This window comes from Podarcis tiliguerta, assembly GCF_965153285.1.
Source record: "Podarcis tiliguerta genome assembly, chromosome: 5".
Taxonomy (NCBI): Eukaryota; Metazoa; Chordata; class Lepidosauria; order Squamata; family Lacertidae; genus Podarcis; species Podarcis tiliguerta.
The window spans coordinates 72,434,379-72,457,356 of NC_139538.1; the positions used below are offsets into that span (position 1 = coordinate 72,434,379).

The window sequence follows — 22,978 nt, forward strand, 5'->3', positions numbered from 1 at the left end:
TAAACCATGCATGAATAAAATTTAAAGTTTGGTTGCTTTGCTTGCTCACGTTTTTTCATTAATCGTATTTCCCATTTTTTATGTATGACAAATGCTTCTTAAAGTCATTTCATGTGAAGCTTTTTATCTTTTAAGTTTTACCAAGTAAAAGGAATATCGCATGAAAAAGCCAACAAATGCAAAAAGCTTTTTCCCCCCTTTTTGGTTCTTTTAATCCTTGAGTCAGAAAAGGTCTTGCTCTTATTGGCTTTGTGAGAGTGAAGCATATACAAAATGTGCATGGGAGAGAGAGAAAGTTTTGACTTTATTCCCGTTGCTTCACAGTTTGCACATCAATTGCCTGTCACCTTAAAGGTATTTTGGGTTCTGCATGAAATAGTTTGGAGTGGTTTTCAAAGCAGACTTTAGCTACTCAATGTCATTTGCACAAGTTTACACTGTTTTGTGTTAACGAAACTGCTATACAGTAAATATAAGATGTATTAATGAAACTGCAAAGGATATAATGATAGAAATTTTCCAGAGGACAATTTTGATACTTGCACAAAGCAAAGACATACTGATAACAGGCAAAATGGAGATGAGATACTTAATATCTTAACTTTAGCACATCAGAAAGTCAATAGGAAGTAAGAGAAGAATTTTTGGTTGTGGCTATTACTTTGGACCATAATGGACTTCCTTCTATGTGTTTTCTGTTCTTTCATTGTTTGCAGACTCGGTTGCCTTGTGCTTTCCTGTCTTTCATTTCATGTTGGTTTCTTTCTTTCTTTTTTTAGTTTTGGATCATCCATAATTATGTGACTCATTCCTATTTTTCCCTACCTGTTTAGCTGTTGATTTTACCTACTTCATTCTAATTCATACAAACAGTTGTACTTGCTTTTTTTGTAATATTACAACGTTTACTGACCAATTTTCTTCTCTGGTCTCTCTGTTTTTCAATCATTTTTGTTGATTTTTACGTTTGATTATTTTGGTTTAACAATTTAAGAAACAGTTGAACGAAGTGCAGGAGCAACAAGATCCCTACCTGCTACCTATTCATACAAGCCATTCTTTTCAGCAAGACCGTATCAGTCTTGGACAACAGCACCAATTACTGTGCCTGGGCATTCCAAATCAGGCTTCACTTCTCTATCAAGCTCTTCTTCTAACACTCCAACAGCTTCTCCATTAAAATCAATATGGTCCGTTTCTTCTGCTTCACCAATCAAATCCACATTAGGAGCCTCCACTACGTCTTCAATTAAATCTGTTAGCGATGTAGCTTCTCCAATTAGATCATTTCGGACAATCTCCTCTCCAATAAAAACCGTGGTCTCACAGCCTCCATATAATATCCAAGTCTCTTCTGGTTCTTTCGTCAGAGCACCCACAGTAACAGAAGCCACTAGTTTGAAAGGGCTGGCATCCGCATTCCCCTCTCGGACATCTCCAGTGACTACAGCTGGGTCTCTTTTGGAGAGATCATCCATTACCATGACGCCTCCAGCATCCCCCAAATCGAACATTAACATGTACTCTTCAAGTTTGCCATTTAAGTCAATCATCACATCAGCATCACCGCTTTTATCTTCACCTTTAAAGTCAGTGGTGTCTCCTGCTAAGTCAGCAGTTGATGCTGTTTCACCATCTAAGGTCACGATGGCTTCATCCCTCACTTCCCCTGTGAAACACACAGTGGGGCATACAGAGGTAGCCATGGTTAACGGATCCATGTCACCTTTGAAATATCCGTCCCCTGCCAATTTAATCAATGGAGCTAAAGCCACAGCCACATTTCAAGACAAGATCACTGCAGCAACCAGTTCTGCAAGTTGTGCTGTTAACGCAGCAACTGATACTGTTGAGAAAATGTTTCCAACCACTACTGCAACCCCATTTTCTCCACTCAGGTCGCATGTGTCTTCAACTCCATCAGCCTTTCAGTCAATAAGAACTACTCCTGCAGGTGTATTGTACACATCTCTTGGGTCAATATCAGCAACTACCTCGTCAGTAACTTCATCAACTATCACAGTCCCAGTATATTCTGTAGTCAATGTTTTGTCTGAACCAGCACTAAAGAAGCTCCCAGAGTCATCTTCCCTTACAAAATCGGCAGCTGCGTTGCTATCGCCTATTAAAACATTGACTACAGAGACACGCACACAGCCTCACTTTAACCGAACCTCATCTCCTATAAAATCATCCTTGTTTTTAGCACCCTCTGCTCTTAAGTTGTCCGTACCATCTTCTTTATCTTCTAGTCAGGAGATGTTAAAAGATGTGGCTGAGATGAAAGAGGACCTAATAAGAATGACAGCGATATTGCAGACAGATGTAATGGAGGACAAGGAATTCCAGCCAGAACTAACAAAGGAGGGTAGAATAGATGATGAAGAACCTTTTAAAATTGTTGAGAAAGTAAAAGAGGACTTAGTAAAAGTTAGTGAGATACTGAAAAAAGATGTGTGTTTAGAAAAGAAAGCATCAACCAAGCTATCAAAAAATGATAAAGGACACTCTTCTGAGGATGAATGGGTAGAGTTCAGTGCAGATGAGATTGATGAAGCAAGACGGCAAGGCATGACATATCCTCCTATAACTATTCCTGAAAAGGTGCAAATTAAAGCGAAGGCTGTATCTGAAAAGGATTATAACTTGACTAAAGTCATTGATTATTTGACGAATGACATTGGTAGTAGTTCTCTGGCAAGTCTGAAGTACAAGTTTGAAGAGGGGAAAAGAGAAGGTGAAGAGAGACAAAAGAGAGTTTTAAAACCAGCCATTGCATTGCAAGAACACAAACTTAAAATGCCTCCAGCCTCCATGAGGCCTTCTACTTCAGAAAAAGAGTTGTGTAAAATTGCAGATTCCTTTTTTGGAACTGATACTATTTTGGAGTCTCCCGATGACTTTTCCCAACATGACCAAGACAAAAGTCCTTTGTCTGACAGTGGCTTTGAAACAAGAAGCGAGAAAACTCCTTCAGCCCCACAAAGCGCCGAGAGCACAGGGCCGAAACCACTTTTCCATGATGTACCCATTCCTCCGGTCATTACAGAGACAAGAACTGAGGTGGTTCACGTGATCCGTAGCTATGAACCTTCATCAGAAGAAGTTCCTGAACCTCAAGCAGAAGAGTCGCCATCAACGAAAACGGCACCTACTTTTATGGAACTGGAACCCAGGCCAAACGGAGGGTCTATCAAAGAAAAAATGAAAGCCTTTCAAATGAAAGCCAGTAATGAAGATGAAGACCACAAATGTGTTCTTGGTAAAGGTGTCCGTGTAAAAGAAGAAACTCATATAACTACCACTACCAGAATGGTTTACCATAAGCCTCCGTGCACTGAGAGTTCTTCAGAAAGAATTGAAGAAACCATGTCTGTTCATGATATCATGAAAGCTTTTCAGTCAGGACGCGATCCTTCCAAAGAGTTGGCAGGTCTGTTTGAACATAAGTCTTCGGTAACACCAGATGTTAGCAAGTCTACTGAAATTTCACCACAGCATACAGAGAAGGACAGCAAAATGAAACCCAAACTGGAGCGTATAATAGAGGTCCATATCGAAAAAGGTAATGAGGCTGAACCTACTGAAGTCATTATTAGAGAAACCAAAAAGCACCCAGAGAAAGAAATGTATGTTTATCAGAAAGACTTACCTCGAGGTGATTTGGAAAAACATGATGCTCTTCCTTGTTCAGATGAACAAGGTCAGCAAGAAGAAGAAGAACTGACAGCAGAAGAGTCCCTACCTTCTTATCTGGAGTCTTCTAGAGTAAATACTCCCGTGTCTCAGGAAGAAGACAGTCGCCCTAGTTCTGCCCAACTTATGTCTGATGACTCGTACAAAACACTGAAGCTTCTGAGTCAGCACTCAGTAGAGTACCATGACGATGAGTTGTCAGAACTAAGAGGGGAGTCTTACAGGTTTGCTGAGAAAATGCTGCTCTCAGAAAAGCTAGATGTGTCTCACTCTGATACTGAGGAGTCAGTTACTGACCATGTTCTACCCCTTAGCTCAGACTTTCAGGGGCATGATAAACGATGCAGAGAAAAAATAGCCACAGCCCCCCCAAAAGAAATCCTCACCAAAATCTCTAAAGATATATCAGAAAATGGTGTAGGTAAAATGTCTAAAGATGATCATTATGATAAAGTGACAGTGTTACATTATACCGGAGATGTTAGTAGCCCAAAGCACGCAATGTGGATGCGCTTTACTGAGAACAGATTAGACAGAGGTAGAGAAAAGTTGATGTATGAAGACAGGGTGGACAGGACTGTTAAGGAGGCAGAAGAAAAACTGACAGAAGTATCACAGTTCTTCCGGGACAAAACAGAGAAACTGAATGATGAACTGCAATCTCCAGAGAAAAAGCAGCAGAAAAGGAATGGGAAAGAAGCACACTCTGGCCATAGTTCAACCAGCAGCAGCCCCGAAAAGGTGACGATTTCTGAGGTGCAGAGTTCAAAGGATGACTGGACTAGAGGAGGACCTTTTGGCCATTGTGGGAAGAGCTTCCCAAAAGCTGACGAAAGAAAAGCAGCTAGTTTGCCTAGTAGTCCCGAGAGAAGGGCTCTTACACAACAGACTGAGGACTGTAAGCAGTTGATGGAGCAGAAAGGAACAGCTCAGAAGAGTAGGACACCCGAGGCTTCACCAACCGGATTCCAGCTGAAGCAATCCAAACTCAGTTCTATTAGGCTGAAGTTTGAACAGAGCATAGGCTCAAAGAATAAGGACCTACATCATGATGATAAGAAGCAGGACACTCAATCTAAAATCCCAGTGAAAAAAATGCAAGAGAGCAAGCTCCCAGTCTATCAGTTTTATGCAAGAGAAAAGCATGCGAAAGAGGTAGACCTCGCAGATGGGAGTATAACATTACAGAGGGAATCTCCTGCTAGCAAATTAAAAGATGGTGCCCAGGGTAAAGGCAAAGCGATGGAAGATGCTGCTGCTTCAGATGTACTCAGACACAGAAATGAAATGCCAAGTAAGAATGTTCCAGAAGGCTTTGCAGAGCAGAAGCTGAAAGGTTTGGCGTACAGTACGAGCTCAGATACTGCATCAGCCAAGGGGCATTGGGATAAAAAGGTCTATAGGACATGGGAAAGCCCTGGAACATTTGCCCATAACACACAAAAAGAAAAACTGTCCCATGTGCTTGTTCAGGATGCAGTAAAAGACAATCACATTGACCACCCCGAGACTAAAGATATGGGCAGAGCCAGTGAATTCATCACTGTGACAGAGCATGAGCACAAGGTGTCAACGAGTGGGTCCCATTCAAAGGAGGTGAAGGAAGTGACTGTAAAATCTCCATCCAAAAAGGTCCTTTATAGAGAATATTTTGTCAGAGAAGGAGAGCCCCCCAGTGAAGTGATGGATAAAACCTCAAAGAAAAAAGAACCATTGACTGCATCCCACATTCCAGTCAGAATTTCAGAAGAAAAACGAATGTTATCAGCTAGCATTCCCGATGGAGTTCATGAACAGCTAAAACATGCAGCACATGAACTGTCAGCTAAAGTGTCCCATGCTAGTGTGGCAAAGGAAAAAACTGAGAGGAATTTTGATTATACAGAGCATGTTAAAAATAAGTATTCAGAATTTTGTCAGTTTAGCAGTAAGCACATCAAATTAAGTCCTCCTATGGAGGATGCTGAGCTATCCCTTAGTAAATCACCTGATTCTTTAGAAAATAGCCCAGGAAAGGAGTCTCCCTCGAGGGACTTTGACTCTATTCATAGTGATAACTTGGCAAAATCAGCCCCTTTAGCAACAGGTGAGGGAACAAAAGAGATAAAAACCTTACCTGTTTATGTCAGTTTTGTTCAAGTAGGGAGGCAATATGAAAGGGAGGTGCAACAAGGAAATATTAAAAAAATTGTAAGTCAGGAAAGTAAGACGGTACAAGAGACAAGGGGGGGCTTTTACACCACAAGGCAGCAGAAACAGCTTCCTTCTCCACAAGGCAGTCCAGAAGATGACACATTAGAACAGGTGTCCTTTATAGATAGTTCTGGGAAAAGTCCATTAACACCTGAAACTCCTAGCTCAGAGGAAGTGAGTTACGAGTTTACATCTAAAACGCCTGATTCACTAATTGCTTATATACCAGGCAAACCCAGTCCTATCCCTGAGGTTTCTGAGGAGTCTGAAGAGGAAGCAGAGGCTAAGTCAACCTCTGTAAAACAGGCCATTGTTGAGCCACCAAAGATTGACAGAGTGCTGCCCAGTAGCTTAGACAGAGATTCTAATAAAAGGCCCAAAGGGAACCGGGTTGCGTACATTGAGTTCCCTCCTCCTCCTCCGCTAGATGCCGATCAGACAGAATCAGAAAAGCAGCGCCACTCCTCTGAGAGTGAAATGGAGATGATAGAAGTAAACCTACGGGATGAACATGACAAATGTCAGCTGGCTGAACCACTCATAAGAGTACAGCCACCTTCTCCTGGGCCACCAGGAGAAGATCTTAGTGACTCCAGCGATGATGAATCCCTGTATCAGCCTGTTCCCATTAAAAGATACATGTTTAAATTGAGTGACATTGAAGATGGCCAGAAGGAAGGCTCCAAGCATAAATTGCCTGCGAAAAGAGAGAACGGGAAACCTAATGATTTTGATCTTAGCCTTGATTCTCCCCAGAATGATATTGCGCAAAATGGGAACAATGACCAGTCTGTCACTGAGTGTTCCATAGCAACCACTGCAGAATTTTCCCATGATACAGATGCAACTGAAATTGACTCTCTTGATGGGTATGATCTACAAGATGAAGATGATGGCTTAACCGAGAGTGATTCCAAACTTGCAGGCCCAGCAGTGGAAATCAAAAAAGACATATGGGCTACAGAAGGCATTTTGAAACAGACTGATCGGTGTTTTAGCCAAAGTAAGCTGGAAGTTATTGAGGAGGAAGAAAAAGTTGGTACTGAAGAAAACAAACTTTTATCAAAATGTCCAGCAGCTGAAAAAAGTGCCGATAAGACTGAACAAAAATCAGGGGCACAGTTTTTCACTTTGGAAGGCAGGCACCCTGACAGGACTGTGTTTCCTGATACATATTTCAGTTACAAAGTAGATGAAGAGTTTGCAACCCCTTTTAAGACAGTAGCTACTAAAAGCCTAGATTTTGACCCTTGGTCCAATAACCGTGGTGATGATGAAGTGTTTGAGTCCAAATCGAGGGATGACGAGGCTAAGCCTTTTGGCCTTGCTGTAGAAGACAGATCTCAAGCGACAACCCCAGATACGACTCCAGCCAGAACTCCAACTGATGAAAGTACACCAACTAGTGAGCCCAATCCCTTCCCGTTTCACGAAGGGAAGATGTTTGAGATGACTCGCAGTGGCGCAATTGACATGAGCAAGAGGGATTTTGTTGAAGAAAGACTCCAATTTTTTCAGATTGGTGAGCATACTTCTGAAGGGAAGTCAGGGGACAAGGGGGAAGGGGATAAAAATAAAGTCACTGCCATCACACAGCTGCAGTCAGGGGACAAAGCTGTAGGAAAAAACGTAGAGGGAGAAGTAGAAACACCAACAGTTGAATGTAAGCTCATCACCCAGGCCAGTGGAGATTGTACGGAAGCAACACCCGGTAGTAACTCCCTGGAGAAATCATCGACCACTGTTAATGCTTCTAAAGTTGATCCCAAATTGCGCACACCTATTAAAATGGGAATTTCTGCTTCCGCCATGACGCTGAAGAAAGATGTCTCTGGAGAAGTGACAGATAAGCTAGAGGCTGTGACGCCAGGTGTTCAGGGGTTAGAATATGAAGCCATAGAGGAGGTTACAAGCCAGTCAATTGGTAGGGAAGCAGAAAAGCATGATTTCCAAAAAGATAATTTTAATAACAACAACAATTTGGACCCATCCGCTTTACCTAACAATAGCGTTACCTGTAAAGTAGTGCTAAATGAACATTTTGAGCCTAAGTGTCCCACACAGAAAGCTACTCAATTGAAAAACACTTCAGGAAATGATACAGGTGCAACACAAGGACACTGTAAACCAAAAGTACACGGAGAACAGCAGAAGTCATCAGAGCCAGTAGGGAATAGAGCGAGATCAAAACTTCCCATAAAGGCTACCTCAGCAAAAGAAGCTATCCCACATAGCAGTAGCCAAGCCTGCAGAGTGAGTAAAGTCAGACAGGATAGTAAACTCGACAAAAGGAAACAAAACAGCTCTTTCCCACATGTAGAAGTAAGGTCTAAGATTCCTGTAAAAAATACACAAAGGCATAACTTAGCCATAGCTAGAAAGACACCAGCAGTTCAAAACCAAGAGCAGCTAGAGAGAAGCAAAGCCAAACCGCTTCCTTCTAAATTACCATTAAAGGTAAGATCTACCACCAGCACCTCTACCACCACCACCACCGCTGCAGCAGCAACAGTTAAAGTAAAGCAGAGTCAGCTTAGGGAGGTATGTAAACATTCTATTGAATATTTTAAGGGAATTAGTGGAGAGGCTTTAAAGCTTGTGGACCGCCTGTCTGATGAAGACAAAAGGTTGCAGTCAGAGGTGTCCGATGACGATGAAGAAGAAGACAGTACATCAAGAAACACGTCCCTGTCCGAAGCCACTCAAGTTTTCCAGCCTTCCATTACATCGAAGCCCGCTAGAGATATGAGAACAGAGGCAGCATCTTTAAAATCAAAGATTGAAAAGTCCGACAGTGAGAGGAGGAGGAGTAAGAGGACTGGTGAGAATGGAGGGAGTCAGGTTTCTGGAGCTCTCGTGGCTCACCTCGTGGAGATCAAGCCTAGTTTGTAAAACTTTCAACTTGTTGATCCTAGTGCATGAACTGTTGTGATTGCCTGTGAAGTGACTTACTGTAGTTCTCATTCTGTCATTGTCATCTGTATGTGCTGTCTTTTATACTCTTCTTTCTTCCTTTAAGTGAAGCCTATACTATAGACAGCTAGTGAAGCATGCTAAATACATTCATGTAATAGTTTAGGTCTTAGAAGACTTCATTTTGTGACAGCAAAAAAAAAAAAAAAAAACACCACCCCTCATTTTGTCAAACAGAGAAAACATTTTTTTTTCTTTAAGTACTGGTGGACTATTTTCCACCACCCCACCAGTAGTTAAAGCACTGTTGAACAGTTGAGTAGATAGATTGTTGGCATGTTTGGTTTCATTTACACAATTAACATCATGTAGTTTGACACGGCCTTATAAAGGTGGCATTTTTTTCAAATCTGTGACAAATATATATTTATTTATTGTAGGTTTTAGGGCACTCAGTCATTTTAGCAATTGATCTGAGCACCAGTTAACATAGTACAATGTATTAAAATGCTGTTAGTGCTAAGAATTCTTTCACAGCACCTTTTTAATCAATAAATTATAAATCACAGGTCCACAGAGTCCATGTGAACGGACAGATATAAGGATGGCAATAGTGGCCGATCACCTGGGACTTAGTTGGACGGGTAAGAATTTCTTTTGATACCCAGCTGAGGGTGTGTATGTGTGTGTGTTAGAGTGCAGTTTAGTCCTCAGGGCATCTTTTGTCTTCAGAAAAAGAGGGATACAGTAGACAAGCAAGATTGCAATAGGTCTTTATGAAATGTGCTTTAGTAGTACTTATATTATAAAATTTCCATAAACACGGTTTATGGAAGACAGTCTTACTTGGCTATGAGTGATCACCAAAGAAGAAGAAGAAGAAGAAGATTATAAAACTGGTGTTTATAAAGCATTTGTGACATATGTATCCCATCATTTCTTCAGGGAGCTAAGTCTGATGTGGCAGCCACACAACCACCCTGTGCAATCAGTTAACATGATAGTAACCTGGTCAGGACACCCCTATCGAGCTTCATAGCATTAGGTGGCCAAGCAGGAAACTTAGTCTTGAGACCATCACATGTTGCATGGGTTTTTTTCTCCACAATTTTGTTACCTCATTATCTCTAGAATCCACTGCATCGGTCCTGTCTCCTCACAGGCCTCAGATATGGTAGGGTGGGTAGAGGTTAACAAGGTTTATTCTTCCTCATCTGTCCTGTAGAAATGTAAGAAATAAATACTTTTGAAGTAGCACAAAGGCCCTTTTGATAAAGACCTCTCTCCAAAGCAAAGCCAGTGAGTTAGACTTCTCTTCATTCTCACCAACTAGTATTGTAATATAGGCACTAAAAGTTGTGTGGCTGCCAGAAAGGATCTTGACTGCACATGGGGCATCCAGGGCCATGAGAGGCATTGGTGGCCGCCATGCTGCCTTGGCAATAAGGCAGCTGACCAGTCTGGCTCAGTCCCCTTCCTGCTCCTCAAGGAGCAGGCAGATCTCCTGACATGCCCCTCTTGTCCATTGTTGACAAAAGAATGGAGCTCTCATTGCTGCCTTCTCCTGCTTCCTCCTACATACCCCAGGCATGTCAGAAATATTTTATAGCTTTGTATACCATATTTGACAGTTTGGATTCAAAGTATTCTGTATGAGAGTAGAAGATACCTGTTTGCACTTTGAAGACTCTTTGTGTGTCTGCTTTGGCCATTTTCCCTCTCTCTGACTGCAGTTCTCTTGCTACATCATATACCTTTCCAGAGATTTATCTGAGTCTTCAGGGTAACTTACAACATGAGGAGGTGAAGACAAGAAAGCCCTGGTGCCTGCATAAAACACCAGCTGCAGTTCTTTGAGTTGAAGCCAATGTGTTGCTATGCCACATAGTAATTGTGAGGTCATCAGTGATTGTCTACCTGACTGGAAGCCTGATTTAGTCCTATTAGAACAGACTTCCTCAGCCTGCTGCTGATGTTTTGGAACACAACTCCCATCATCCCTGACAGTTGGCCATGCCGGCTAGGGTTGCCGAGAGGTGTAGTCTGAAAAACCTAGAGAGCAGCAGGTTGGAGAAGGCTATATTTAGACACAGCAGGAAACTTGGGAAACTGTGCAACCTCTTGACCTCCTTTGGGTGGGGTAAGTGGAGGAATATATAAATGCCGTTTGTAGAACTGGTGAAGGAAGGATACAGCCCAAAGCTCTACAAACAGTGGTTTCAGACAGCAGGATGAAATGATACCTGCTCTCTCAGAGGACTTTCTCCTTTCCGATTTCTATGACATGTTACACTGAAAAGGCAGAAATCTGAACCAAACTTGGTTTTTCCATGTGTGACCTGATGAACAGAGTTTTCAAAATAAACTTTGTTATCTCTCTCTTCCCTCCATTTTCCCCCATGTTATAGAACTGGCAAGAGAGCTGAATTTTTCTGTTGATGAAATTAATCAAATCCGGGTAGAAAACCCAAACTCTTTGATTGCTCAGAGCTTCATGTTGTTAAAGAAATGGGTGACCAGAGATGGGAAAAATGCTACAAGTAAGTTTCATAATTATTATTGTTTTAAGTATGTAGAAGTCCATATTTTGCTGAACTTCATACACAGACTAGACCCATCACTTAATGACTGTAACCTCAACTAGTATGTGAGAATAAAATGCCACAGATCAAAAACTATAGATATAATTTTCAACTCATACATTCATTCATACATTTCAATTCATGCATTCAGCTGTGGGTCATCAAGTTTTGGGAAGTCAAGGAATAAGGAATTTGCATGCATGGATCTGTCTGGATAGGCTTAAAACAACACAATCTCACAGTGAGAACATATGAACAGATGAAACTGCCATATTGAGTCAGACTATTGATCCTTCTAGTCCAGCATTGCCAACTGTAACTGGCAGTAGCTCACCATAAGTCTTTCTAGCCCTAAGTAGAGAGCTGGGACCTTCTGTGTGCAAACCATGTGTTCCCCTACTGAGCCATAGCCCTTTCCCAAAGTAGTTCCATGCACATACAATGCACTGAGGAGAATGCTGCCCACTGTTTTAGAGATTGTGATAAGGCATGGCTATGGGAGGTACTGCATGGCAATAGAATTATTCCATTTTTACAGTAGCGTGCACTTATACACAGAGTATTGACGAAGAGCTGATTTGTGCTTTATAGGCACTCTACGACACCAGTATTCGCTATGGTAGATACGCTATGGTAGAGACACATGTCTCTAAACACTTGGGAACGTGCACTGGAAAGTAGAGACTGGTTGATTGAATCTACTGCATGCATAATAACGTTACTGTTGCAACCACTGGCCATACTCATAGACAGTTACAAATTTCAGTTATGAAATACTTTTCATCTATTTTGTTCTTCCTTCCACAGCTGATGCCTTAACCTCTATATTGACAAAAATCAATCGGATTGACATTGTAACTTTGTTGGAAGGACCAATATTTGATTATGGAAACATTTCAGGCACCAGAAGCTTTGCAGATGAAAATAATGTTTTCCATGATCCTGTTGATGGTAACTGAATTTGCTTCATTTTGACCAATATTTATCCACACAGGAAGGTCTTTTCATCTAATAACATAAACTATGCAAGATGATACTGTTGCAAATAAAATATATATTTATTTATCTCAAATATTAAAAAAATCAGGGTATGTATCAATGAACACTTCAGAGTTGTTTGGCTCTATTAACTTAATTTGAACTCAGTCTAAAATTACTGTGAAATTGTTCCCTTTGGTAAAATTACAACTGTTTATTGTTTCTTTACATTCTAAAATTACCCTAATGGGATAATGAAATTCTGGTACTCTAATCAATGCCCAGATTTATGCTGAGATTTAACTTCAATTTTTGTTCTTCAACTGTAAAGGCTTTTATTGAGCAAATAGATATATAAATGAATCTGTACTACTGATCAGGTGCTAAAAACTAATTCTGACTTTGAAGATACATTAAGCTGCTTTCCAAATACTTCCTTTTTTGTTTTGTTTTGTAAGCTATGTTCTTCTAAACACTATGAAAGTCTCCCTTTTTCTTGTATTTTATTCAAACACATGCTGTTTTTGCTGCCTTCTGCAAGGATTTTCTGGCTGTGTGCAGCGCTTATGAGCTTAATTCATCCCCAAGCAACATTCTTCACCGCATTGCAGAAATTAAAATTCTGTGGACATTTTAAGAAGTTTTCTCTTGAAATGTTGCTTGTGCCTTTTAATCAGAGACAAGTATCTTTTCTACAAAGAGAATGTGCTTCTCTGTGTTGCTGTCTATCCTTCCTCTCCTCTGAACCTTCCTCAAGCTTCCTGTCCTCACCAAGACCAGACTACCTTTTAACTTTCTCTCAGTTGATTCAGTTGCAGAACTCGGAGACATTAGTGCACATTGCTCTCCAGGCAGCACAATGTAATGCTGATCTCTCTCCCCATCCCAGCCTTTCATCAGCTCATCAACTTAATATTTACCTCTGAGAATATGGTTTACAGTTCACTGTCATTTCATTTGTCTATGTTCAAGTCTAACTGCCAGAGCAGGGATGGTCAAACTCTGTATTCCTGGGGGCTGCTCCATTCACCAGCTGCTACTCTGGGCTTTGGGAGTACTTTTCACAGAACCAAGCAGACCTCATTATGGATAATCAGGCTTCATAGCAAAGCTAGCAGTAAGGGCTCTATAGGTATGGAGCATTCACGTTCGGGTGGCAAAAGATCATTAATTGCTGGGTGGAGGAAGTAATGTCCTTCCAGAAAGATTTTGTCATGAGGCTGATTGGTAGCTTGCTTTTGCCTTTTCTGGATGCTCTTAATACACTAAATTCTACATGCAATATCCTTTGGGCAATTGTTTGTACCACACATTTATTAAAATTGGGGAGGTACTTCAGGGCTGATCAGGCTCACAGGTCTCCAGCGGGTCATCCCTGTTCTGGATAATTATTGTTCTCTCTTTTTTGTTGCTTATGTTTTTCTTTTTTCTCTTTATTCAATCAGTGTTTCTGATTGTACCCATGTCACCAAGATCGCCTCAGTCTCCAAGATCACCAAGATCTCCTTATTCATCACAATCCTCTCATCTCTGTAGTTTTACTGTTCCCGAAATTTATATCTAGATCCTCCCTACCCTGTAGTTTTTGTTTTAGATTTTGCCTCTACAGTCTCTGAGAATATGCTATACTTTTTTGTCCTCTTTAAGGTTCATTTCCCTATTTCTAACAACTGCGTTATCATGATGCAGTGATTAAAGCTGAAGTATCTACAGATGATATTTCACATTTGTAATGGTATAAAGCCAAGTAGTTTTATCTTTTGGAAACTGGATGATAAAAATGTACAACAATTTTTAAGAAAACCTGGCTGTCTTGCTTTATAACATAATTCATTACATTTAAACTTTTTGAGTAAATCCAAATACAAGCAGAAAAGTTATTTTGCCACAAAATACCACTCTTGATATAAAAAGACAGCAAGCAGCAATCCAGATTCAGTCCATTTGCTATTGAGAAAAGAAATATAATACTACTGAAATTACTGGAAAACCAGTAATTGAAAAATTGCAACCATGTGTGCTGTAGGCCAATAGTAATAAGCTGTGCTATATTAGCCATTTCATCTACTTTGGTTTTGTTGCATTCTTTAAGGATGTTACATTCATTATTACATTCCTAATTAAAGTGTTGTTACCATTTCATACATTTTCCACATTTTACATAATTAACTGGCCACTCTGCATGCTTGATTATATGTCACTCCATACTTCATTGCAATCAGTCCAAATGTGCTGTCTTCCGTAGGTTATCCCAACATCCAAGTGGAACTGGAAACTCCCACTGGGTTGCGCTTCGTGCCACCCACCCCTTCCCAGCAAGATGATTTCTTTAGTGATTTCTCTAGCATAGAGTCACCCCTTAGAACTCCCAGTAGACTGAGTGACGTGTTAGTAACTCCACAGGGAAACATAGATGATACAGCAGCAGAACCTCCAGTGGTGACTGAAGAAGACACTTCACTGGAAGACGGCAAACACGATTTCTCAGTGCCTAGAGAAGGAGCATCTAAAGATGTAGGCCAGATCCAATTGGATGAAATGGACTTTAATGATTACCCACGCTATCTTGGTAGTTATGCCGAGGTACCAAAACAAAAGCTAAGCCAAGAGACTAGTCCAACTTTAGTGAGAACTGAGCAGCAGGAGAGAGAAAAGTCTGGTACTGATGAGATGACGGAAGAAAAGCTTAAATCTCTGTTTGAAGACATTCACCTTGACGAAGTAGTTGAGTCTGAGGAGATGACAGAAGAAAAAGTCTTGTCTATTCTTAAGTATGTGCAGCAGGCAGAACAGGAACTGTCTTCAATTACAGGTTGGCAGAGTGAGGCCTCCAGCGTCAATGTGGAGCCGCCAACACCAGGACGCAGAATAAGCGGTGAATTGCTGGATCGACTAGATGACAGGTATGAAAGTGCTCAACTAACCAAGTATTCTCATTTTGAAAACACTTATGACTTTTTCCCCCAAACCCATGGTCATTGTATTTCTAGATGAAGTACCTATATAATGTTTATGTAAGTAAGCAGCAATCCAGATTATAAGGCACCGATATTCTTAAGGCAAATTTACAGTATGGCATTTAAAACAGTGAAATCCCAAACACTGTTAAGATTGGGGGGGGGGTGCACAATAAAATCAGGCTTAGAACAGAATTGGCAGCAGGAAATACATAAGCCTAGTTCCCAAAGGAACAGAAGAATATTTGACCACTTTTCCAATTTCGAAAAAAGTAAAGTAAAAGTTGCACAGGCCTCCTGGAGAGAGGATGGGTATACTGAAGTCCCAGAGCAGTGACAAAAAAACCTGATCCTCCTCTTTTTGCATTTGCATTGGATGCTAATGCAAAATCCAAAGGTGATTATACTTTTAGGAGGGTCTTGTTAGCTGATCTCAATACTCTGGGCAGGGAGGAAAATTATGTACGGGGATATGCTTCCTGAAATAATCAAGGGCTAAAAGATCATGCTGTCCACATGACCCGGAAGCTGTACGCCACCTCCCTCGGCCAATAAAGCGAAATGAGCGCTGCAACCCCAGAGTCAGTCACGACTGGACCTAATGGTCAGGGGCCCCTTTACCTTTACCTTTAAAAGATCAAAACCAGCACTGGTAAAATGCTAATTAGCCATACTGGCATATGAATCTTCCTTATGCTATTAACAATCGAGCACACTGTTGGCAGCTACCATCCAAGGTCTTGGGGGCAAATGCTTTTCCTACACCTGCTTACTGAAATCCTTTTAAGAGGAATTGTAAGTCACTAAACCTGGGACATTTTGCATGCCAAATTTATTGCAGAGCTATACTCCCTCCCACTGTACTTGATGGAAAGCTCTAGTCTGAATTGTGTGTTAAGCACACACACAAACTTTATTCTGCTCTTTGTTTGAGAAACCAAAACAGCAGAGCTTCCTTTGCCTTCAGTTCACCATTAAATTTTCTCTGAGCCATAGAAGCTCATTGGTAGATATTGAGCCTTTGGTGCATATTCTCATTCTCAGCCTAACCGGCCTCACAGGTTTTTTGTGAAGAAAATATTTAGCCATATATGTCACCCTGAACTCCTTGGAGGAGGAAGGGTGGGACAGAAGTACAACACATAAATTAACACTTATCCGTTTTCCAGTGCTTGATCATGTTTCCTTTGTCTCTTGTAGCCCTGACCAGTGTAGAGATTCTATTACCTCATATCTCAAAGGAGAAGCAGGAAAGTTGGAAACCAATGGAAGCTACTCAGAATCTACAACAGAAGCAAAGACTAAGCCTTTCGTTCAGGAGTCTGCAAAGAGCCTAGGAAAACAGAGCGACAAGGAAACTGTGAAACCAAAAACGCAAAGTTCTCTCCGAACTGAGCAGCAAACCATCTCATTAACGTCGCATCAGAAATCTTTGCAAGAGGCAAGCAAGCCAGCAGTCGATACACCTAAAACCTCTGTGCCTGTCAGCATGAAAAAGACAAGCTGGAATACTTCCGATGACAGCAAGCTGAGACCAAAAGCCCAGGAAGAGGAAGGAGCAACATCGTCCGAACAAAAGGTATAAATGCCATCTGCCTTACTTTGTGTGGGAGTTTTCATTCTTAATTCAGCTAAAGCATTGTGAATATAGAATGAACTTCCCTCTGTGGCTTCCCTTTTATATTTCTCCCCAAAAACTTCCCAGCTAGGGCCAACCATGCAGTGCTGAAACTTCAGTTTAGAGAGCAACAGAGTTTAGTGATCTCCTCTCTCTTATGCAGACTCCATCCCTCTCATCAGCCACTTTAAAAGCCTCGCTTAAACCCATGTTTAAGCTTTCCTTGAAATGAAAGCAGAGAAGCAACTTTTTGTCTGGATTGTGGTGAGGGTGCAGGAAGAAATGATGGGGGTGATTTTGAGCCTGCTCAAAAAACTGCCAAGGGTCCCTTCTGAGAATCTGGCATTTGCCCAAAAATGGGTTTAAAAAACCCAACTCTCAATAAATCTTTCTGAACCAAGGAATGTGTGTGCATGCTGCTCACTGTTGGCAGTGGAGAGCAGCATGCAGCTACTGAAAGTTAGGTCACTGAAGGAAGCTCTGTGATGGAATCAAGGCTCTTGCTCAGCCCCAAACCTATTTTGGAGTCTGGTCAAGGGACCTCAGAGGTCTAGTGCCCCATCAGGAGAACCCTCTAGACATGAAGCCAGCACCCCATGAGTCCTGCTGGCCACCCAGGTCCATAGACTCAGCATTAGAGAGGACTCTGAGGAAGCCTACATAAAGGACTATGGTTGTGGTGCCAAGCTCTCCAGGATCCTCTTGCCAGTCAGTTGAGACAGCCACGGGAGCAGATGGAAGGCAAAAAAATTAAAATGCTCTTTACTCTCTTCTCTACCCTCTGTCGCAAGCTCCTTGTGGGCTTCTACTTAGAATCATAGAATTATTTCTGCTAATATTCTTCAGTCTTTTGGCTTTTTGTATTGCTTCTGCAAACCGTGGTTTGCAAATGAGGAGCCAGCCACAAGAGCCTTCCCATGCCCTTCCTCCTTCCCTGTAGCCCTGAATATTCCTAAACAAGAGTCTCCACTTAACCAGAATTTGAAACCCTGGTCTTGTGCCCAACCCCTGATATACAATCAATGGTTTGCTGATGTAATATACTTGAGATCAACAAGGAACAAGAGGGGGGAAATGTGCAGCGGAAGTGGGAAGGGAGTACATGTTCCCAAGGGTGTGCCTCCCTGTCAGTAAACTATTGTTTGCATGTAGCCTGCCAAGCATTAATGGCTATGCCAGGCTATACCTGTACAAACCTGTGATGTATTTTGAAATATTTTTAAGGCCGCTCTGCATGCAGAATGCCTACCTCACTTGTGGACATGGCAAAATGCTCCTGAAATATTACCTACCCTGAAAGCAAGATTGCAGACATTCCCCCCTATGGTATTTTTCAGGATGAACTAATGTTGGGTATAACCATTTTCCCCCTCTATTCCTGCTCAGATTCATGTTTGTCTTTTAAATGAGCTGGTAAATTGTACTAAAAACTGCATTTATCAGGAGTATAGTGAGAGTGACAGTGACAGTGACATTGAGATTCAGAGTGATTCAAGCTCAGATGAAGAACAGAGAATCACTACAAGGGTTTATCGGCGACGTTTGATTCTGAAGGTATCGCATGACTGTAGTTCCCACTGGCATGGAGTTGGGTTTTGGACTGCAGTACTAATAGTGTACACATTATACTCCTTCTCTTGGTGTGGTATGTATTTCATAACTGATGGCAGCCCCTTGTATAATCTTAAGACTTGTGGTGGAAAACAACCAAATTGCACGATGGGTATCCTTTGGTAATCCCACAGTGTGCAGCATGACTTTGCCTCTATAGGTGCACTTTGACTAAATATACACAAATACCGCTCAGTATAGTGAAATTATAAACTGGATCGACAGCAGTTTTGCAACTATGACCATTATAGCTTGGCTAGTAACAACGGTGAAAGATATATGAATTCTGATTTTGAAGCTGAATGTTGGAAGATTTGGGACAGATAAAAGAAAGTACAGTGGTGCCTCGCAAGACGAAATTAATTCGTTCTGCGAGTCTCTTCGTCTAGCGGTTTTTTCATCTTGCGAAGCAACCCTATTAGCGGATTAGCGCTATTAGCGGTTTAGCGGCTATTAGCGGCTATTAAAGGCTTAAGGGATTAGCGGATTAGCTGCTAAAAGGCTATTAGTGGTTTAGTGGCTTAGAAAAAGGGGGTGGGGAGCGAAAAAAAATCTCAAGACTCGCAAGACATTTTCGTCTTGCGAATCAAGCCCATAGGGAAATTCGTCCTGCGAAGCGCATCGAAAAACGGAAAACCCTTTCGTCTAGCGGGTTTTCCGTCTTGCGAGGCATTCGTCTTGCGGAGTACCACTGTACTTCACACAGCTATGGAACTCCTCCGACAGGAGGTAGCGGTAGCCACCAAGCTGGATGGCTTCAAAAGAGGATTGAACAAATTCATAGAGGACAAAGCTATTGATGGCTACTAGTCATGATGGGTATTCTCTGCCTCCACAGACTGAGGTAGTATTGCTTATGAATAACACTTTCTGGAAAGCACAGGGAGAGCGCTCTTGTACTCTGGTCCCACTTGTGGGTTTCCTACAGGGATCTGGTTGGTTACTGTGAGAACAAGATGTTGGGCTGTTGGCCTGATCTAGCAGGATCCTATGTTCTTGCAGTTTTTGTTTTTAATAGCATTCTTCTGAACAGTCTAAATCAGGGGTGGTTAGCCTTTTTCAACCCAAGGATGGCATTCGCCGTTGGCCAAGAAACAGTCTGGGGGCTGTATGCTAGTGGCAGGTGTGACCCCACACTCTTGCACATCCACAAACCACACATATACAAGACCCACAGCCCCTCCCTCCATGAGCTGATCCATACAATCAGCTGTAGAGGAAAGGTTATCCCTACTCCCTCAACTGATGAACAATTGGCTGGTTTTAGCTGCTGTCTGCAATGAGTTATAGTTCTGTTTTTTTAAAAAACCTTTTATGTAATTTTTATTATTTTGAGCAATCCTGGGCTCCCTTGTGGAGAAGAGTAGGTTATAAATGTGAATAATAAATAGATGACTAGCTAGGGAGTTCTTTGCATTGCTATCCATCTGATGGGCTGATACCTACTTTAATTACATAATATGTCTAGCTTAGGTTTATTCCCGTTTTGCCACCACTGGCAAAACTTCTGGGTTCTTGGAGGGAACCATGTTATCTCATGGTTGGTTGGTTGGTTTTTGTTGTTGTTTAAAAAAACCATCTCTGAATGTTTAAAGTTAGCATATCAGAGAAAATGGTTTTACCCTAAGCTGCTTTCCCAGTTTTTTGTTCCAGCTTTTCATAACAGTTAAGATTCAAACACAAAGAGTAGACAAGCATGATAACAGCAACTGCAGTATTAAGCGATATAGTCCAAGATGAACTATTTCTGCATGCCAGAATTTACTTTTTTAACACACTAATTTGATTGCTTCTGTAATTTATTACCTGGCTATCAATGACTAATCAGCATGTCTGGTATGACTTATAAAAAAACCCTATAGTGTAAAGGAAGGACTATTCAAAATATGAAGTTAAAAAGATGGAACCTTAGCTTTTGTCTGCTGGAATAGTCAGCAAGAAAGGAAAATCATTATTTTCGGGGAGGGGGATCCTCTGAGTAGAAGTAAACACCATGCTACTACAAATATTCTATCAGCACAAGCATTTCAGCTTGCCAAACAGAACGAAACACCCCTACATATTGTTCTGGGGGTTCTCCTGACTCCCGCAAATTTTGCAGGGTGCTGGGGGAAGGACTGAAAGCCCTGTGCACAAGCAAAAGCCCTTGCACAGGGCTTCCACTGATGGGGTTTGTTAGATAAATCCCACCCTTTTTTGGGGGGGGGGTGTTCCTTCATAGCATGGCATGGATCAAGATAGGCCTTGTCATGTACACAGAGTACTTCCCCTACAGGCAACTTCCAATGACAGCCCATCACAGATGGCTTCTGTCTAAGTTTAAGAAGACTTTTAAAATGTGACACTACCATGTGGACATCAGTAGCTGCTGTTTCTGACAAGTAAAATCCAACATGGCATGATTTTATTGCTCGGAGTGGTGTTGAATAGCCAATATTTGGGAATATGGGTGACTGGCTAATATTGTAACACATTCTTTAGGGTGAGGAGGCAAAAAACATTCCTGGTGAATCTGTTACAGAAGAACAGTTTACTGATGAAGAAGGCAACCTCGTCACCCGAAAAGTAATCCCACCTTGCATTTTCATTCTTTTCTCCCTCTCCCTCTCTCTGTTGACTCTTTTTACATTAGCTTTGTCTATTCAGAGTCGGGTGGAAAAAGTATCGATTTTTGTGTTTTTTCCCATATTGCTTCCCTACAGGTTACCCGGAAAGTGTTAAGGCGTGTTGTTATCCCACATGAGAAAAAACCTGGTGACATGGTAACCAGCGTGTGTATGCAGGAATAGCAAATAAGGGCTGTGTTGGTTCTCTAAATGCTAAAGACTGCTTGCAGTTTAACATTAAAGCAATGCAAAGCAAGAGTGCCTGTGCTTTTGACAAGCTGTGCATTTGAACTCAGAAAAGGCGAGGTCTCACAAATAGTGTGTTGTGTGCTGGCAGGGTTCTTCGGTTTTTCATTCAGTGCCTTCAGATTCTTGAGAGAAATGTATTTCATTTTGAAATTCTAGTAGGAAACGTTAGCATTAGGAGTGGTTCTTAATACAGCCATTTGAAATGGCGGAGTCTGAGCCTGAACACACTTTGCCATTCCCATCTCCTACTACCTCCTCCAGTTTCTTTTACTAGCTTGACAGAGGATGATACAGAGCAAACTGGAGGGGTGGGGACTAACTTTGTGGTCTTTTGCTGTAAAAGAGCTTTCTGTGGCACAGGCTGGAATCCTGTGGAAACCTACCTGGGAGAAGTCCCCACCTCCAGTGGACATAGTAGGGAGTGACTTCCCAGGAAATGTTATGCTAGGATTGCACGGCAGGTAGCTGAGGATGCAAGCATGAAACAAGAACCAGCGATGGGGAGCCCGAAGCCCTCTAGTTTCTGGACTATAGCTGCCCTCAATCCTGACCACTATCCACAATGCCCGATACTGATGGGAATCGAAAGCGATCAGGGAGGTTTCTTATCCTTGACGTTTGGATTACAGACTAAAACAATGCCAGATTTGTGGAGGGATTTTGTTTTGGTTTTTTACTTTTTAGCACCAAGCGATTATTCTTCTTCTAAATTTTCCCCTATTAAGGTCCAAATTGAAGTCAACTTTTCTAATGATCTTTGAATTCCTATTTTTAAAAAAGGCCCTAGGGAAAGTCTTGATTAATCACCTGGTTTTTTAACCAATTAATGAATTACATTTAAGGTAAGTTTGCACAATACCCAGACTTAAGCACTTGTCCTTTTTGAGAAGTTGAAAGAAGATACCATGCTATTTAAGAAACAAAAGGTATTGCTTATCCTAAAAAGGGAAGGTTGCTTTCTTTTAAAAAAAGAAAGGCTAAAGCCATTCTCATATACAGCAACACCCCAGAAGCAAAACAGCATCAAAAAATAAACAAGTATGCCCTTAATTCACAGACTGCCCCCCCCCATTAAAACTGGCCAGCACAAGTTAATGACCTAACCTAACGGTTTACTTGGTTACCCTGTCAAAAGCACAACTTTCTTCTAACAAAATGTTTTGATGCTGCCAATCCTTTGCCAGTAGGGCTATGTTCCATCTGCAGGCAAAAGTTGGTTTGCCAATTTAAAAGGAAAAAATGTGAGAAAAATGTATTTCTACATCAGGAGAATGGAATACTCTCAATGAATTAATTTTTTTAAAAAACAGGGAGAATGACAGGCATTAATGAGGAGGAAATGGGATTGTTTAAATATGGTTTTCCTTGTCCAACTGAGTACCAGGTTCAGCATCATGGAACACCATTATGTAGTTAGACGGGAGAGTAGGCTGAGACCATCACTTGCATCTCACAATTTTCAGAAAAAGCAACTTGTGAAAATTCTGGTTCTTCTGTATTAGACCTATGCTTTTTAGAGACCACATTTTTTCATTAATACCAATGGGCTTTCATTCCTTCAACAGTACTATGCAT

The 22,978-nt window shown here is 41.4% G+C and overlaps 2 protein-coding genes across 69 annotated transcripts in view; one reads left to right on the forward strand and one right to left on the reverse strand.

Annotated features, from left to right (window-relative positions):
- ANK3 (ankyrin 3) overlaps positions 1 to 22,978 on the forward strand; it is a 376,227-nt gene that overhangs the window by 349,543 nt on the left and 3,706 nt on the right. For 20 of the 50 annotated variants that reach the window (XM_083439835.1, XM_083439844.1, XM_083439833.1 and 17 more), the window contains 9 exons: positions 995 to 8,710; positions 9,372 to 9,446; positions 11,211 to 11,342; positions 12,192 to 12,335; positions 14,608 to 15,265; positions 16,520 to 16,898; positions 18,324 to 18,491; positions 21,030 to 21,113; positions 21,251 to 21,319. In XM_083439835.1, the coding sequence (XP_083295961.1) occupies positions 995 to 8,710; positions 9,372 to 9,446; positions 11,211 to 11,342; positions 12,192 to 12,335; positions 14,608 to 15,265; positions 16,520 to 16,898; positions 18,324 to 18,491; positions 21,030 to 21,113; positions 21,251 to 21,319 (9,425 nt within the window). The remainder of the gene's footprint in view (positions 1 to 994; positions 8,711 to 9,371; positions 9,447 to 11,210; positions 11,343 to 12,191; positions 12,336 to 14,607; positions 15,266 to 16,519; positions 16,899 to 18,323; positions 18,492 to 21,029; positions 21,114 to 21,250; positions 21,320 to 22,978) is intronic. The other 30 variants (XM_083439863.1, XM_083439864.1, XM_083439865.1 and 27 more) reach the window with 10 other exon arrangements.
- The window catches only part of LOC310677310 (uncharacterized protein), a 120,693-nt gene that overhangs the window by 84,010 nt on the left and 13,705 nt on the right, over positions 1 to 22,978 (reverse strand). For 7 of the 19 annotated variants that reach the window (XR_014511038.1, XR_014511040.1, XR_014511042.1 and 4 more), the window contains one exon: positions 9,920 to 10,021. The exons of 6 other annotated variants lie outside the window; for them this stretch is intronic. The gene's annotated coding sequence lies outside the window, so the exon portion shown is untranslated. Of the gene's footprint in view, positions 1 to 9,919; positions 10,022 to 10,471; positions 10,782 to 22,978 lie in introns of those variants that run through there. 6 more of the 19 variants (XR_014511041.1, XR_014511047.1, XR_014511046.1 and 3 more) reach the window with 5 other exon arrangements.